This window comes from Garra rufa, chromosome 12, assembly GCF_049309525.1.
Source record: "Garra rufa chromosome 12, GarRuf1.0, whole genome shotgun sequence".
Classification (NCBI taxonomy): domain Eukaryota; kingdom Metazoa; phylum Chordata; class Actinopteri; order Cypriniformes; family Cyprinidae; genus Garra; species Garra rufa.
The window spans coordinates 28063438-28082202 of NC_133372.1; the positions used below are offsets into that span (position 1 = coordinate 28063438).

An 18765-nucleotide genomic window follows, 5' to 3' on the forward strand; every position below is an offset into this window, starting at 1 on the left:
AAAAAACAAAACAATACGCCTACTGAATACACTGACTAAGAACTTAGCTGCTTGGATTGAGTTCTACCAGGAGGGAACAGGGTAAATGTCTGTGCCTTGTGCCATGCACCATTCACTTGAAGAATGAAAGCTTCTAGAGGGCACATAATAAGTCTTAAGTCAGTCAATTGAGTTAAAGGGGTGAGGAGCCAGTGATTGATTTGTAGGTGAACATCAATGCCTTGAATTTTATGCAAGCAGTTATTGGTTGCCAGTGCAAACTGATGAATAGAGGTGTGACATGCACTCTTTTTTGTTTGTTAAAGACTAATCTTGCAGCCATATTCTGGATTAGCTGTAGATGTTTGATAGAACTGGTTGGAAGACCTGCCAAGAGAGCACTGCAGTAGTCCAGTCTGGAAAGAACAAGAGCTTGAACAAGTACCTGATCTTCCTAATGTTGTATAAATCAAATCTGCAGTGTGGTCTGTGAAATTCAGCTGATCATCAATCACAACTCCAATGTTCCTGGCTGTCCTTGAAGGATTTATGGTTGATGCGCCTAGCTGGATAATGAAATTATGATGAAGTGTTGGGTTTGCTCAAACCACAAGCAGTTCTGTCCTGTCTTGGCAAGGTTAAGTTAAAGGTGATGGTCCATCATCCAGCAAGAAATGTCTGTTAGACATGCTGAGATGCAAACAGCTATCATCAGGTTAAGTTGAGTGTCCTTAGCTGGTCATGAGCTGGCTTAAGATGGCCCTAAGCAAGTAGCACCTGCTAAGTATGATCTTAAGACCAACACATGACCAGCTTAAACCAGCTGAAACCAGCAGCCATGCTTCAAAACAAACTCTTAAAACTAAAGGTTCCTTCATTGTCATCAATGGTTCTTTCAAGAACATTGAAAATCCATGGAACCTTTCAAATGAAAAAAAAAAAAAGATTCTTCATAGTTGAAAAAGGTTCTTCACAATGGTTTCAACAGGGTTGATTTGAAAAGCCATGATTCTATATGACAGAACCTAGTGATGCAATGTAGACTGAGAAGAAAAGTGGTCCAACAACTGAGCAATGAGGCACCCCAGTAGCTAGATGTTGTGACTTTGACACATAAACCCTCCAAGATACCTTGAAGGACCTATCTGAAAGTTAGGACTCAAAACCAGTGGAGTGCAGTTCCTGAGATGTACTTAGCCAATAAGGTTGACAGAAGGTTCTGGTGGTTAACCATGTCAAAAGCAATGGACAGATCCAGCAAGATATTGTGACGAGTGTCCCGAGTACGGATCAGCGTCGCCCTGGAAACCTCGGTATGTATTAAATATTTGAAAGCCGTTCTTGCCAGTCTTACGCAGTCTCAGTTGAAACTTCACTTCTAAAGCCAGGCTGGTTGCTGTCGAAGAGGTTTTTCTGTTAGAGAAAGGCAGACTTAGTTGAACTTGTGAAGTGTTTTTGCAATGAATGGAAGAGGTGATATCGGTCTGTAGTTCTGCAGCCCTGAATTTAGAAACAATTGTGGAGGACATCAAAAAGGCAAGAGGAGGGAGGGTTAGTACAGACAGTGTCTAAACAAGACATCAGAGTGGAGCAGAGAGTGACAATAGCACCATTAGCATCAAGTTTAAAGAACTGTTTATGGTGAGAAAGCGAAAATTTGACCATAGCAGATAGCCGAAAGGTGTAGACATGTAAAGTTGGCAAGGGAAGGTGACATGTAAAGTGACAAGTAAAGTACAAGTAAAGTGTACTTACAGTACTTCATACTGTCCACCCTTTGATTATATTATAATATATTAAAACCATATTTTCTCATTCCTCAATATTGTTTTGATATATGTATGTGTTTTTATGGAATCTACTGATGACTCAGAACCCTTTTTGAACAAATGAGTGAGAGTGAACGTGTGAGAGATGTGGAGAAGTAGAACATTGGTCTATTTTTCTCTGGAAAAGTCTGAAAATTGAATCTGGCCATTAGTCACAGGACTGAGTATTTATCACACAGCACAATGGGTGTTTGCCGCACAGTCTTATTGGTCAGTATGTTTAAATCAGGTATCTTTTGAGGACAGCTGCCATGTGAATTAATGTTTATGACGATCTGTCCTCAAAACTAATTCTCTCATTCTTTCTCTCAGCATGACAAGGCAGCTGGAAGCAATGGGGGTCTGCTGTCCAGCTAAGAAAATATTTTTCCGTGCTGGATAAAAACATCAAATCCATATTGTCTTTCCCTGAGGGACAGCCCAAGCAACACAGATGCTCAATTGTGATCATCGCCCCTGCCGTTCATTAAATATGCAATATCGTTGACCATTCAAACAAGACAATCAGATCAGACAATGAAATTTAAAAAGGCTAAATGAGGGCAAAGAAAAGACCTGATAACTGAAAACAAATATAAATTGCATACGGAGGGAAAAGACAATAGGGACCATCATTAAGAATAAAACTGTGAGAGGCATGCATAATTTATAACAATATGATATTATATAATTAACTGACCAATTACTGAGATGAGGTGAAGGACTTATCTTTTATCTTTCTTGTTCCAACCCGAGCTTTTGTTATGAAATTGTGCTCTCATTTGGTCACTCTTCATATTGTTCATGAATTTGAACTTAATCCAGACCCTTCGGTGCATCAGCTTGACTGCACAGAAAGCCTTCTATGTTTTAACCTGGGAATATCAGTGGGCAGTTTAGAGGAATTCAACGGCTATACTAAATGCAGGATTTTTTGAAAAAGCATTTGTCTTACAGCGTGATACACCTACAATGTCCGCTTTCTTCACTGCAGGTGGAATATGATTCATAAAGGTCTCACAACATAAAATTCCCTCTTACATTCCCTGTTATTTTAATGTAATCTTAATAATCTTAATTATGAACACACTGGTTTGCACTGGTTTATTTCACTAGTGGCTAATGGAATGGAAGTCTTGCCCATAGGCTTACTTCCATGTTAAAAAAATAAAGAATAAGGTGGATAGATATTTGTTCTTTAAAAATATATATAAATATTGAAAATGTTGATTCAGAATCTGGAAGTGAAATTTACTGCTGTGCCAAATAAGATGGTAAGGAGAACTGACTGACTTGAAACTCAATCGGCAATATTGGCAGCACTGACCGTAAACACTGCCATTGAACCAAACGAAACTCGCAGATTTAGCTGATTATTGCTGCTGGAAATAGTCAATTATTGTCATGTTTTGGAAAAATTATTTGGAGTACTACTATAAACTGGCAAAAGTTATAACAAATCAAGGTGAAAAGTGCAAAACGATGAACAAAAGGCATTTGTGGTTGGCCAAACTGACACAGGATTTCCAGGGCAAGAATCTTGACAACATTCTGTTCTTATCATTTCCGGTCAGGTAGGTGAAATATTAGGCTAATATCCTAATTAATACTGCTCGTATCTTTACCACCTATTAACTAAAATATTGTGCCCTTTCCTGCTTACTAAGTCCTTGTCTATATGATTTAGCAGCTTCCAGCTTCCACCCCCCATAGTTTAGACAGCATAAATTAGCAGAACAAAGTATTCAGTGGTACATTAACCGTGCAGTCCGTGCTATTGTTTACACCCGAATATTGCCAATGTGAAAAAAGTAGTATACAGAGGCCTATATTAACAAATATCCCTCCACCGTTTACAGTATATAAAGTTATAAGTCCTCAATACCGAACGTTTATGTCAGTGATATATTCATGTAGGCCTTTAGCAGCAATAGCCTAAATGATCGATGGGAGCTGGAAGCCATTAGTACGCTGCAAATTTAAATATATTTAATAATATAAACAATAATGTTTTACTCCATTTAATTGTATTTCAGAAGTTCATGAACTTAACTGTAAGTCACTACGCCAATCGCGTCCCAGTTTGGCTGTATTGTTTGTTTTCCCTCAAAAAGTTTTAATAGTGGAATGACTGGAAATCAATTCATCGAATGAGTGAAGTCACCGGCATTTTGTGCGTAAAGGGGAGGCGCACAATGCCTTCATTTCTCCACGCGCGCCACTCTCCTGCCCAGTGTGCGCTGGGAACTCAAAGCGACAGGTTGTTTATGGTCTGTTACGAGGAACAGAGACATGATTCAATTACAAAAATTACGAGCTTCATAAGACATTATGTAGGTCCGAGCATTTGTGCTGAGCGGCAGCGAGCAGCAGTATGGTTGGAGACATCGAGACTTCTGGAAAACATTTAGAGATCTAACAGAGGCTCCTGCGTTATTTGGTTAGACACTAACAAACTTCATTCGTTCCTATTATACCGGAGTCTTAATTATGTTTCTCTTCAGAACTTGGTCAACTGTAAGACTGGTCGCCGTTTTACTGAGTTTGGGGATTCACCAGAGCACCTGGAAAGCAGTAAGTCAGACGCTCTTAACATTTATAGAAAATATTGTAATATTTTAATAAAACACTGCGTACAATTAATTGGTATTATAAACTTTTATATACACAATGTTTAAATTGTTTTGTTATAGTACCAACATCTTTTCAATCAAAGTGTTTTGTGTGTTTAGTTTCATGATTTTGAGTAAAATGATTGAAGGTCTTTGCAATTTGATCATATGCATTGTAGCCAGTGGTTTCTGCTGTGGGATATAAGATAGACATTAAAAGAGTTGTATTATGTCTCTGACATTAAAATTTGTTAAGCTAGTTGTATAACATACTGTATCCATGGATTTTTTTTATTAACCTCATTGTAGGTTAAAATATATATTTACGGATTGGGAGTAATGTAACAAAGGCAACATTATCACTATTTCTGTTTCTATTCATAAATTTAAATCTACAATGAATATGAAATCATAAGAATATGTAATCATAGTTATGCTGCATACATAACTATGACAAACCAAAGGAATATATAGACTTCCTAAAGTATTTCATGGCAAATATTAGCATTTGCTTCCAGAATCAAGTGAGATTTCCTTGAGAGATATTTGCACATTTATTTTAGAAAGCATCACTGATGTAGACAAAGTATGGTGTTAGCTGTTTGAATGATATGTCACACAAGTTAAAAGTGTTTTATAATGGCTCTGGCATCAAAGTGTATTAATATTTTCCTCCAGATTCAGGTGAGATTTTCATGAGAGATTTGCATATTTATTTTAAAAGGCATCGCACTGCACCTCTGACAGAAAATGTATAGCGTATTCTGTTTGAGTGGCATATCGTAGAAGTTAAAAGTGTTCATAATAGCACTGCCTCCAGTTTGAGGTGAGATGTTCTTGAGAGAGAATAAATATAAATAGATATCCACAAAAAAATGTAGGCATCATACTGCGCTGATGATGTAAACAAAGTATAATCCATTCGGTTTGATTGCCACTGTATCCTCTAGGGATAAGTCCAGCGCTATATTTAATGTCCTGATGTGTCACAGATGTTGATTTGATTAGCGGTGCTGACCTGAGATCCTGGCCTCCTTTTAATGATCATTTCCAGTACAGGAACACTGTTATGTTTTAACCTGAGTGGCAAAATTAGCTTCCTGTCTTGAAAATCAAGTGTGCAATTCATGTGACGAATTGCCCTCAAAAACAAACTCTATCCAGGTTTACCAAACCGTTCTGTTAAGAGAATGCAAAAGTGGATCACCATTTTAATTTCTGAGGAGCACAGGCTTCACAAGAAGAGCACAAATCAATGTTGTAATTAAATGTAGTTGTTGTTTGGTACTCCCTCTAATGATATGGCTTTCCTTTCCTGAATGGAGGTTCATTTCCTAGAATAATGATTCCATGTGTTCATGAGCCTCTTCCTCAGGGCCACTGGATGCTATCTGACTAATAACAGGATCCTTATCAGTCAGTTATTTTTCTGCCCTTTCAACTTTTCTGTTCCGGTCACTAGAGCATTTCAGTGCAGAAGTTAGACAACAGGCGTCTATTTACTTATCTGTTGGAGATATTTAGGTATGTGGCCATAAAGGGATTTTTAACACACTGCTGTATCATTTTTGGGCCAATGATACATTTTATAGTGCAAATTTGTGGGGAGACCATATGGAAGCGGCCTTGAACACCCTTTATCAGCAGATGTGCCGTAATTGGTTTTGCTGAGATAGGAGACTTGACCTTTTGGGGACCTTTAGTGCCACATGGGAGCAGTCAAGTCCTGTGGATAGTTTAATTGAAACCAATTGCTTATTGCCTAGGTATGTCACCGGTGCTGGTATGATACAACTTGTTTGTTTTTTTTTTTCTCTGCGCTTCTCCTTTTTCACCCACCCTGAGTATTCTGTGAGCAGCTTCTGTGACTCAAATGAAATCTGTTGGCGTGATGCATCGAGGTCTTGCCTCGTCACTATTCTCCTCACAGTTTCCATACCTCAGAGTTGAGCCCTGGCCTTGGCTTGAGAAAATGCCAGGGAGATTTGGAATGTCTGGATAGGTTTAATATGCTGATTACATGCAATGTAAGTATAAGTAAAGAGGTTATTATGCATTCAGCGGCATAAGATTTTTAAGTAGCCGGAGCGGTTTGTCCTGCCAAATTTTCCCACACAAATCTTCATCAATCTTTTGAATATTCACAGTCTTTATAGATACTCTCACACACACAAATGCAAACTTGAAGACATAATGTGCATCTGGTTTTTAAACCAATGCTTTTCAATTTGTTCTTTTGTGCAAATACTTAAATGCGCATTTATACAGACAACCTATTTTATTTAAAAATAAGTTTTAGAAGACAGTTTGCTAAGTAGTTGCTAAAAAACATGCATCTTATTACCTAACTACAAAACATCCAGTTTTAACAAGTACTCTTTTTTTATACATATTATATTTTTATAGAATGCAAATGAAAACTTAAATCTTACACAGAATCATTTCTGATTAATATTTGAACGGGTGCATTTCCCAAAATAAACTCTGGTTGCAAGTTCTGTCGTTACCACTGTTCAATGGAACTTGCAACCATAGTTAGCTAGCAATGCTTTTAGGAAATGCACGTTTCAACCTAGCTATTTTTATCCTCTATCACCACCCAAAAAAAGTCACTCTGGTGCTGTTTTCAGCTTATTCCTGAGTAATCAATTTGTTTACTCATATATAAACTTTTTTGGGGTTTATCATTAGCGAAGAATAAACTTTTGGGGTTTATCATTTATGTCACTTTGTTGCTGTATTCAGCTTATTTCAGAGTAATCAATTTGTTTACTCATGGATAAACGTTTTTGGGTTTATCATTAGCCAAGAATAAACTTTTGGGGGTTATCATTCACTCACCCTCATGTTGGTCAAAACCCTGTTTTATGTCATCCATGAAAGGATCCAAAATAAGCCCATATAAGTTCATACTGCATTCCAAGAATTGGAAAGCTTTCTAAGTCACTATTCTTCGAAAATGGTTCCTTTCTGACATAACGTTTAAATCTCATTCACACTCAAAACCTGCCACCAGGTTTTATGTTAATAACGTCGTATTTCAATTGTGTCCAAGATTGAATGTACTTTAAGTGTGCCTTCAAATGGCTTATATTTTGCAGAAGTGGAATGAGTTACTTTTGCTTAGATTGTTTTAATCATTATTAGATTAATTTATTATGACAATGCACATTAAAACATTTACATTTTTGTATTTTATACATAGGTTGACACTGGAAAAACTATATAATTGGTGGAAATATTACTATTGCAGTGTTTTGGTGGTGCACAGATAGAAGTCATGTCCTATGGTTTCATTTAAATTGTCAACCAATAACTTACTTTGAACTATAGTGGGTTAACATCACCCTGCTATTATTTGAAATATTAAAGGGAACCCTGGGTGTTAAGACTTGTATGGCTTAATACAATGCAAATGATGTCTCTTATTGAAATATGCAGTAGAAACCCCATGAAAGAGTTATTTTTTATGTTTCTTAAAAAAATCCAAATTGTTTTATACATCTTTGGACTATGGGAGGCACCATTATTTCAATGACACTCATTGAGCTACTGATACTACATGTTGCTATTTTTACCACAACACAACTTTGAAAATAAAATACTGATTCGATGCCACATTGTGTGGCTTTTGGTTTTAATTTTTAGTCAAAGGACAGCGAGAGAAGCAATACAAATCTTCACTGCTTTCCTAGCGATAAGAAGAGGAGAAAAGAATGGAAAGATGCCTGTGGATGAATAAAGCATCCTAAAGACCCGCGTTTTTGTTCTCTCCACTTCAGCCCAGATGCCTTTCCGGCTTTTAGTACAGTAGATCACAGCTACTGAAAGAACTTACAAATGGCAGAGACAAGAAACGCTAGATGCCATTCTGACAGGATGTAAACTTGCTGACGCTTGTCATGATACCACATCCACTGAGGGAGTTTCTCAGCACAGATTTCACTTGATATCCGGGGGCGTTTAGTCTCCTCAAGGGGGAAAAATCGATGGTATGGTATTTGGTTTAAGCCTACGATTATATCCATCATCATCAGTATTTTATATTCAGAATTGTGTTGCAGTAAAAATAGCAATAGGTAGAACCAGTAGCTCAACAAGTGCAACCATTTGACATCATTGAAATAATGGCGCCCCCCATAATCCAAAGGATGTATAAAACAATATGTATTTTTTTAAAAACATAAAACTTTCATGGGTTTTCTACTACATATTTCAGTATGAGACATCATTTATGTTATATTAAGCCATAGAAGTCTTTTTCTGCTTTATATGATAGATGTTTTATGCTAGAGGTTTGAAATCAGTTATCCAGCCTGATGATTCCCATTCAGCTTGAGATGTGTGAGACATGTTTGTAACACAGTCTTTAAATCTGTTGTACAAATGTACTCCATCTAACCCTGAGAAAACATCCCTTACTCATCCACATCCCGTCCTCTTATCTCACCTGCCAGCAGACGACAGAGGTCACAGAAACCAACAGTGCAACCATCTGTTCTGGTCTTGAATTTGGAGAGAACACAAGCACTAACAAGCACTCGCAGGCAAATAGACAAGCAAACACGCAGACTTCTCTAAACACAAACAGCCATAAACACATTCACACTAGCATTCACTGCATCAACTTGTGTCCCGATAACATTCATTTCTGCCCATTAGCTCAGTGAAGGGGACGTAAACACGACCTTCACCACTGAATGAATAATAGTCAACATAGCTGGGACGTTTATCCTTGATTTCCATGCTGACGTCATACTGTTGATTTGATTTACACGTAGAGGATGATTGAAATGACACACGGACCCGCGAGGCGTCCCTCTAGAATAAATACAACAATTCACTTTTTTCTAGTATTGTTATGATTCACCATCTTTGTTTTCCTTTGGAGACACGCAGGTCTGTTTCAGGAACTTCTGAATCTGTTTCTGCTGCTCGTTCCACCATAACCCCAGGCTTAATCAGATCATTAGCATTCACCCACCTCTGACTCTCTCTCATTCCTCTCAGGAATAAGTGGGCGGCCATTACAGGTCTTTTTATGCAGCTAAGAGGTGAAACAGAAGCAACTTTTCCTTTTTATGTTGTCGATAAGAGAGCATGCCACACATTTTGTTATATACGTTGATTCTCTCTTTTCTCTAATATATTTAATTATAGTAAATGATGGCAAGAGAGGCTCAAATTGGTTCAATGGCTGATTCACAGATAATGAGATTTTACCGACTAATTTTGTTGTGAGGCTGGAGTTTATTGACAAGATGTTTCTAAGTCTCAGTTTGATAAATATTTAAATCCTTTATAGAGATATACAGCGTATTTGTGTATCTGTTGCAGGGCTCGCAAAATCGCTAGCCCGACGTCCCGGGGCTACTGTGTTTTCCAGTCGGGCTACCAAAATGTTTGACCGGACAGCCCAACGGGCTATCCTAAAGTAGAGGGCTCCTGCAGGTCCTTAAAAACTCCTCAATTTAGTTGTATCAAATTGAAGGCCATAAAAAGTTTTAAATTTGTTAAATAGTATAAGAAAAGTCGTAATTATAATTTTAAAAGTTTTACAGCTGGGAACGGAAAGAATCGCGATAGGGCTGGATTAAACTTCAAAATGCATTGATGTCATTAAGGGTGCTTTCACACCTGCCTTATTTAGTTCGGTTGAATCGCACTAGAGTTCGTTTTCCCTTTTGGTGCGGTTCGTTTGGGCAGGTGTGAATATAGCAATCGCACTCGAGTGCGCACCAAAAGCGGACCAAAGAAGCGTACCGAGACCTGCCTGAAGAGGTGGTCTCGGTACGCTTTCAAACGAACACTGGAGCGGTTCGTTTATGGTGAGAACATGAACCGAACTTGAACAGACCCAACCGCAAAAAGTACTGCACCTTTTTGGACTAATCCAGCTGCCGTAGTCTGCTGCGCTGTTCATTATGGGATGAGGAAAAGTATTTGTTGACAGTTAGCGCTTTAGCAACATAGCCCCTTGACAGCTCGCGGACAAACTTGGAGTTGTGAGGAGGTGCGGAGCCTCATAAATTTGGTCTGATGATCATATAGGTCCCAACTTTCAAAAGCTCACAAGAACATCACAATCTTTCTCATTGTGTAAGGTGCCGTTCACATGTCGCGCCTAAAAACGCGTGGAAAGCTTGCGCTCCAGTGGCGTCTGCCGTTGCTAAGCAACCATGACCTGCGCTCTCCATAAATACGCTAAAGTTTCAGCAAAGGATAAATGGATTTTTCAGCATTAAAAATCGCTTGCAGTAGCTCTGCTATTATATTTATTAAAAAATGTTTATTCCTGTATAAGTTGTTCCTCCAACTTGCCAGTGCTTTCAATGTTATTAAGGGAAAGGATGAAGCTGATTGGTTGGTTCATGTCACATGACCTGCGGTGTGCTTGCAGCATCCTGAAAAGTTGAGATGTTTTTACCTCGATGCGGCGCGTTCGCGAATTGAAAAAACGTGCCTAACAGTTTAGAAAATACGTTCAATACACTGATCTATATAATTCTCTATTATAGATCAGTGGTTCAATGACACGATCTGGCCAACGAGTGATGTGGATGTTGTCACATGACTGCATTTTGGTTCGTTTCAACTGGTTCGGACCAGAGCAATCAGTGTGGTGTGAAAAGGACCCAAAACGGCAGAAAAATGCTACAATGTATCATTTGTTGCCCTTGGTCCGGACCAAATGAACCGAACCACAGATGTGAAAGCACCCTAAATATGCTCGCTGCTCATTTCAAAGTCAAAACGTGGCACGGATGTCTTTATATGAATGTATCTGAACCGACTGTCCTCAGAAACGTGTCGTTTGCATTTTCATTTCATGCCTGATAAAACAGCGTTAATGCTGCTTTGTGTACAGTCCTTACTAGGGAAACCGTAGTATTTCAGCGATCCTAAAGCGCCCCCTCGTGACAGAGAATGACTTTTTATTTCCAATACATTTTTTAAGCTGTTTATGGTCAAATTATTATAATTATTGACCCATGTTTTTATGCAGCAAACACATAGAGTTATAAATGTAAAAAGTTAATGTGCCTTCTAAAAATCTAAACAATTAAGACAGTAATATTTATGTTTTAAATAAATATAATAAATGATATACTTGATTTATCCCTTTTAATGGTATAAAGGCTGAAATGCCATTGTATAAGATATTTTGTTTTTGTGTGAAGCTGTATCTGAATTATAAATCATGTCATTTTATGGCTTAATATTCTACCGTACATTGTCCAACCCTACTCATACTGTTCATTTTACTTGTGCAGCTCTTAAAAAGGATCATAAATTGTCTTAAATTGATATTTTAAAAAAATCTGCAGATACACTAAATAGTGAAATAAAATTGCTTCCTTGGTATTTGTTTATATTTGTGTGTTGAAAACATATTTGATTGACATTTAGACTCCTGTTTGATTTTCTATATTAAAAAAAAAAAAAAAAATTAATAAAGCGTTTTTATTTGGGCTAGTTAAATTAATTTTCGGGCTACCAAAACCTGTAGAGTACCTGCCCGAAGGGCTACCAGAGATTTTGAAATTTTGCGAGCCCTGTGTTGACCCCAAAAATTTGACTAAAACCCATGTGATCTTTCTTCTGTGGAACACAGATGGAGTTAAATGAATGTTGAAGCTATTAGCAAGTAATATTTGAAATGTTAGAAGTTTTTCTAATTGTCAATTTGACTTAATGGCAAGTGACTGAAATTGTGAAATTGCTTTTTAACCAGCTTTCTCTAATGTGCTCAGCATGTTTCTTAAAATGTTCAGCAGTTTGTACTTTCATTTGCCTCACAGATTTTTTTAATCATCATCAGGTGGAAACAATTCATCCGGCATGTGCTGTGGTGGCTGAGCACATGAAGGCTCAAGAGCAATGCATTCACACTCAAAGACAAGAGGCCCACAACAACAACAACAGTATCACTGGTGAGCTCATCCATCTTGACTATTATAAACCTTGCTACTTTACATCTCCTTATGTCTGTACTGTCTGCCCATTTGCTGATTGGTAATAGGACATTTTTTTTTAATTTTCACATGATTTTCAGACTGAGAGTGTTTTTGATTGACTGGCGAGAAGAAAACTAGGTGCATGGTTTTAAGCATTGCACTTTCCTATATAGGCCAGATCTGGCAAGGTAATTAAAGGATGCAATCATGTTTGGAGATTTAGGAGATTAAAGGCAGTTATTCAAACAGAAGCTACTCAATTCTAGGTACTGATGAAGGGTGAGGATCAGTAGACAGGATCAATACAACTCCTTGCATTGTGCTTTCATTGTCAGTGATCAAAGGATAATGAATCATACTTTAGGCCTGATTCTGTGCACTTAGGTTTTAAGATGCTTTAAACGTAATATTTGTAGACAGAGGTTAACTGTTGTTCGGCGATATTGATTTTGTGTCTCTTCATTGCAGCCTAGTCAACTTTATAAATAATCTGTAAAACACTTTATGGAAAAAGTAATATTCTATAAAGGAGTTGAATTATCTTGGTAAAATGGTCTCAATTTCATAGCAGTCACATACTGTAAGAAAGATTGAAAACTTCCATAGAATTGGGTTTGTTGCTAAGGGGTGTGTTTTCCCCTTAGGGGCAGATGGGAACCTCCAACCAGGTGCGACCCTGGGTCGCGAGATTTCCTGACAAAACAAAAGGTCTCAGTGTTTTTACAACTGATTGGAAGATTTGTTTGTTTTGGTCTAGGGTATTTAAGGCAAGTAATGAAACACAACTTTGGGATTTTGTAGCCAGAACCCCCACACTGTATGGGAGTCTCTGGAGCTAAACCTCCAGGTCTCTCTCATGCTGCAGTGTGTCTCTCTGATAGTCAGGTATGCGTTTTTCATTCTTAGATACATCCTTGAGACATTGAGGTTATGTATTTATCTAAACTGAAATCTAATTGGAAATTGGATTCTCATTGTTTAATTGTGTAATTGGCATGATACATTTTTACCTGACAGATAAAATGTTACATTTGATTTATTCTGAAAATCTCCTGCAATCTTTATAACTAGTAAATCATGGAGGTGGATGTTATGACCAGGATATGACAGTCCTTCATGGCATAGTGTGTTACCAATTGTTTTTTTGTTTTTTTGGTGACTATGGTCCCCGCTGCCTTGAGATCTTTGACAAGATCCTTCTGTGTAGTTCTGGGCTGATTCCACACCCTTATCATTATCATTGAAACTCCACGAGGTGAGATCTTGCATGGAGCCCCAGAGCAAGAGAGATTGACTTATTTTGTGTATCTTTTATTTGCAAATAATCGCACCAACTGTTGTCACCTTCTCACCAAGCTGCTCGGCGATGGTTTAGTAGCCCATTTCAGCCTTGTGTAAGTCTACAATCTTGTCCCTGACATCCTTGGACAGCTCTTTTGTCTTGGTCATTGTGGAGAGTTTGGAATCTGATTGATTGATTGCTTCTGTGTACAGGTGTCTTTTATACAGATAACAAACTGAGATTACGTGCATTCCCTTTAAGAGAGTGCTCATAATCTCAGTTTGTTACCTGTATAAAAGAAACCTGAGAGCCAGAAATCTTGCTTATTGGTAGGGGATCAAATACTTATTTCACTCATTAAAATGCAAATCAATTTATCACTTTTTTAAATGCGTTTTTCTGGATTTTTTTGTGTTGTTATTGTGATGTATTGTTTCTTTGTCAGTGGCTGTAGAAAATCAACAGGTAATTAAATAATTATTTTTCTCACTGTAACTCCTCATATTAGCTGCATGTTGAATTTGTATGCTTGGAGTAATTGTCTAGACTTAAAGCAAAATTTCATTATCATTAGTCACTATTGGCATTTAAACTATATTTAGCAGAGTTTAAACTCATACTAGGGATTATGAGTTACACTGAAAATCGATGCTCCTGGATAGGTAATGTCTTTCCAGTAATTTTCACAACCACAAACTGTCCATAAAGAGGATCTGTCTTTGTAATGCTGTAAAATGATATTTCTAAAATATCTCAACTGTGTATCTTCCAGTTTCTCAAGAGACTCTCTTTGGCAGAGTAAGAGGTGAATCAATGCTGTCTTATACCTGCAAATAAAAGTGTACAAATGAGAAAGCTGCCTCTCTGGGCATGATGAATGTTGATGAGACAATTAGATTTTTTAATTTAAGTTAATGAAGCAAACATCATTTAAAAATTTAGAATGCAAAACATAATGAGTTTCCTAAGATAAAGTGCAGTCAGTAAGCTGAAATGTGTCATATGTTTCACAAGGTTGCTGTTCGTAATAATTAATAATAATTGATCTGAGCACCAAATCAGCATATTAGAATAATTTCTGAAGGATTATGTGACATTAGCAGGGGTGATAGCGTTCCGGCACCACGCCGGATTTCCGGCGTACTGTGGCTGCGGGGAAAAAAAAAATCAGGTTCGCGGATATTGATCTGTCATTTCTCTGAGATGTGCAGGTCAGAGAGCAGCTTGACGCTCAACGACTCAAACAAGTCACATTCTAGCCGATGAGCCAATCAGAAGTAGGGAAGGGGCGGGCCTTGTGTCTTTGTCAAATAGATTGATACAGGTTAAGGAAATGCTCCATGCGCGAAGGTGTTTTTAGTTCCCATACTGTACAATTGTCTCCTACTGGCAACTCAAACCGTAATTCATGGATATGTTTATGAAGCCAGGGGAAGACATTAAGGATTTCGATAAAGGCATATTTACAGGGCTCGCAAAATCGCTAGCCCGACGTTCCGGAGCTATTGGGTTTTCCAGTCGGGCTACCAACATTATTTGACCGGCTGCCCGACGGCTATCCTGAAGTAGAGGGCTCATGGGGTCCTTAAAACTCAATTTAGTTGTATCAAATTTAAGGCCATAAAAAGTGGTAAATATTTTAAATAGTAAAAGAAGAGGATTAATTATTTTAAGAGGTCTTACAGTTGGGGACGGAAAGACGAGAATCGCGATAGAGCTGGATTAAACTTTAAGAGGCAATGATTTCATTGAATAAATATGCTCACTGCACTTTCAAAGTCAAAACGCGGCACTGTTGTCTTTATATGAATGTATCTGAAGGGAAGCGACTGTCCTCAGAAACGTGTCGTTGGCATTTTCATTTCATGACTGATAAAACAGCGTTAATGCTGCTTTGCTTTCAGCCATTCTTAGGGAAACCGTAATATTTCAGCGCTCCTAAAGCGCCCCCTCGTGACATAGAATTAATTTGCACGTCCAAATTTTTAGCTGTTTTTGGTCAGATTATTGCAAATCTCGACCAATGTTTTTTATGCAAACACAGAGTTGTAAATGTGAAAGAAGTTAATGTGCTTTCTAAAAATCTAAACAATTAGGACATTGTTTTAAATAAATGTTATGCATTATATACTTGATTTATTCATTTTAATGGGATAAAGGCTGAAATGCCAATCTATAAGCTTTTTTTGTAAAAAAAAAAAAAAAAAAACCTTTATCTGACTGAACTGAACCAACAAGTTATGTGTTAAAAGTGCGTCGCATACATAGTACCTCCACCCCACTCACCTCGGGGGGCAAGGAAAAAAAAGTTCAGGCTCAGGAATTTTTTCCACTATCAGGCCTGCATTAGACTAGAGTAATGGCCTTGCCATCACAGGAAGAAATTACACTTTAAAATATATTCAAATAAAATTTTTAAATTGTAATAAATTGTAAGTGTATTTTACATTGACAGCAAATCAGCATTGTTTATTGTAATTAAATAAATGATTTAATAATTAAAATATATATATATATATACTTTAATATTATTAATACTTTTTATAATTTGTAATAGGATACATACCCAATTTTTTTAGTGTAAAAATTACTTTTCTGCAGGTCTGTGCACTTTCTTGCAGTGCCATCAGCCAATTGGCATTGTTATGACATAATTTCCTTCAGCTTTAGAGTAATTTATCACATTTTTGCCTCAGGTGAGTGCCTCAAAGCAAGCTGGCTGGAAACCTGAGCCAGGATTGAGATAAATGAGAATGCTAACGGAGAGCTATCTCCAGGTATTAGACCTCCCTGGGTCTGGTGTCTCGTTTCCATCTTGACTGAGTCTGTAGAGCATCTGTGAGTGTGGTTCAGAAATACTGAGAGGTTTTTAGAAGTCAGTATATCAGCATCAGTGCAGGTATGAGTGCTGCCCTTGAGTTCTTAATTGAAAGCCACGTATCTCGGCTTGTTGCTCCACATAGACTTTAATTAATACTGATTTTACGGAGGGGAGGAGGGCAGGCGCCATGTCCCTCTTTTGATGTATTACAGAGCAGCCTGGGCTTGACACTAAGTTAGAAAGGAAAAAGGCAGAATGGGACCCAGTGACCACTTCTTAACGGTCAGCCAATCAGGTGGGCGTTCAATACAAAAACATGTTCCCCTGCATGTAATTACTGTCTTTGGAGAATAATAGGATATATTAAAAATAATGAGAAAATTATACCATGAAAATGTCGAGAAACAGATTGAGAGAGAACTCATGAAGAGAGAAAAAAAAAAAAATAGGAAGACCAGTTAATTTCTGTGATAACTATGTCCTCTACTGTGTGGACCCTTTCTACCCCTCATTAAGTAGGGGTCAACCAATGTGTTTTTCAGGGCCAGTGCTGATACTGATTATTACAGATCAACTAAAACGATAACCGATATTTTGAACAGATATATACAGTTGAGGTCAAAAGTTTACATACACCTTGCAGAATCTGCAAAATATTAATTATTTTACCAAAATAAGAAGGATTAGTTCTATGGTTTTTCAGCATTTTTGTGTATTTGATTTCCAACAATGACTGTATGAATTTAAGACTCATCCTTTCACACTGAGAACTGAGGGAGTCATGTGCAACTATTACAGAAGGTTCAAATACTCACTGATGCTTCAGGATGATGGATCAGGAGCCAGGGGTGTAAACTTTTGAACAGAATGAAGATGTGTACATTTTTCTTATTTTGCCAAAGTCTCTTTTTTTTTTTTCCATTTAGTACTGCCCTTCAGAAGCTACAGAAGATACGTAAATGTTTCCCAGAAGATAAAATAAGTTAAATTTACCCTCAAATCTTCATTCGGTTCAAAAGTTTTCACCCCCGGCTTTTAATGCATCGTGTTTCCTTCTGAAGCATCAGTGAGCATTTAAACCTTCTGTAATACTTGCATATGAGTCCCACAGTTTTCCTCAGTATGAAAAGATTGATCTCAAAATCATACAGTAATTTTTGGAAAGGGATCAAATACACAAAAATGCTAAAAAAACAAAAAAACAAAAACAAAGAATATGTGGGACCTGAAGGATTTTTCTAAAGAACAGCAGGCAGTTTAACTGACAAACAAGGGACTTCTAAACAACTATCACTAAAAACAACCTGTGGATCATAGCTGTGGATCACTCAAGTAACAATACTGTGTTAAGAATCAGTGTCATTTTTATAAATTCAACCATTAATTCCCCTTGAACTATATGTAAACGTTTTTTGTATGTGAAATATCTTATTTAGGTCAGTACTGGTATTTAGGTTGTATTATCCGGCTTATTTTGTAATAAGTAATAATTAACGTTTCGCAGATTCTACAAGGTGTATGTAAACTTTTGACCTGAACTGTTTGTCTGATGTACAAATGAAAATTATTGTCAAAATTAAGAATAACAAGGGCTCTGACAAAAACTTTCTTTAAGGCTTTTCAGTTGTTTTATTGGCAAATCGGTTTTGAAAATGGCAGATACCGATAACCATAAAATGCTTAATATCGGCACCGATAATTGGTCGACCTCCTAAGATTATGCAATAAAAAAAAAAACACTAATGACCACAATTCTACAGTTTATAACATGTCAAGATCTACAGGAAGTGATAGAGCCCCTTTCTGAATTTACAATTTGATTCCATTCATCCAGCAACAAAAGGTTGGATGATTTACATCTTGCCCCTGCACACCACACTGCACAAAATGCATCTCTTCCCTTTTCCTTCTTTCCATCATCACTGGCAGAGGCATCGTCTATATGGTGAAAATGAAATTATTATCAGATAAAAAAATCATATTTTTCCAAACATCTCTTGCTTCTTTTTGATTTATTGTTTTTTTTTATATAATAGTATGATTTGAAAGCATGTAAAAGGCCATGTTCATTGCTAATATCATCTGTCAAGCCCTGATTTTGTGTAAACTAATTTATACTAATTTCAAAATGATCATAACAATAAAAGTGTAATTGCAATACCTATTTCCAGCTGGCAGCGAACACCAAGACTAGAATTATTATAACAGTTTTAATGTGCTTTGTTGTTTTACAGTATTATGTTCAAGTCTTGAATTAGGTGTTTGGTACACGTTGGTACATATTCATAGTAACCTATTAGGTTAT

At 37.2% G+C, this 18765-nt stretch overlaps 1 protein-coding gene across 1 annotated transcript in view; it reads left to right on the forward strand.

Moving 5' to 3' along the window:
- Positions 1–4047: 4047 nt before the first annotated feature.
- The window catches only part of ghrhrb (growth hormone releasing hormone receptor b), a 55108-nt gene continuing 40390 nt past the window's right edge, over positions 4048–18765 (forward strand). Inside the window, exons 1-2 of the mRNA XM_073852038.1 lie at positions 4048–4361; positions 12222–12333. Coding sequence (XP_073708139.1) covers positions 4278–4361; positions 12222–12333 — 196 coding nt within the window. The 5' untranslated portion in view covers positions 4048–4277. The remainder of the gene's footprint in view (positions 4362–12221; positions 12334–18765) is intronic.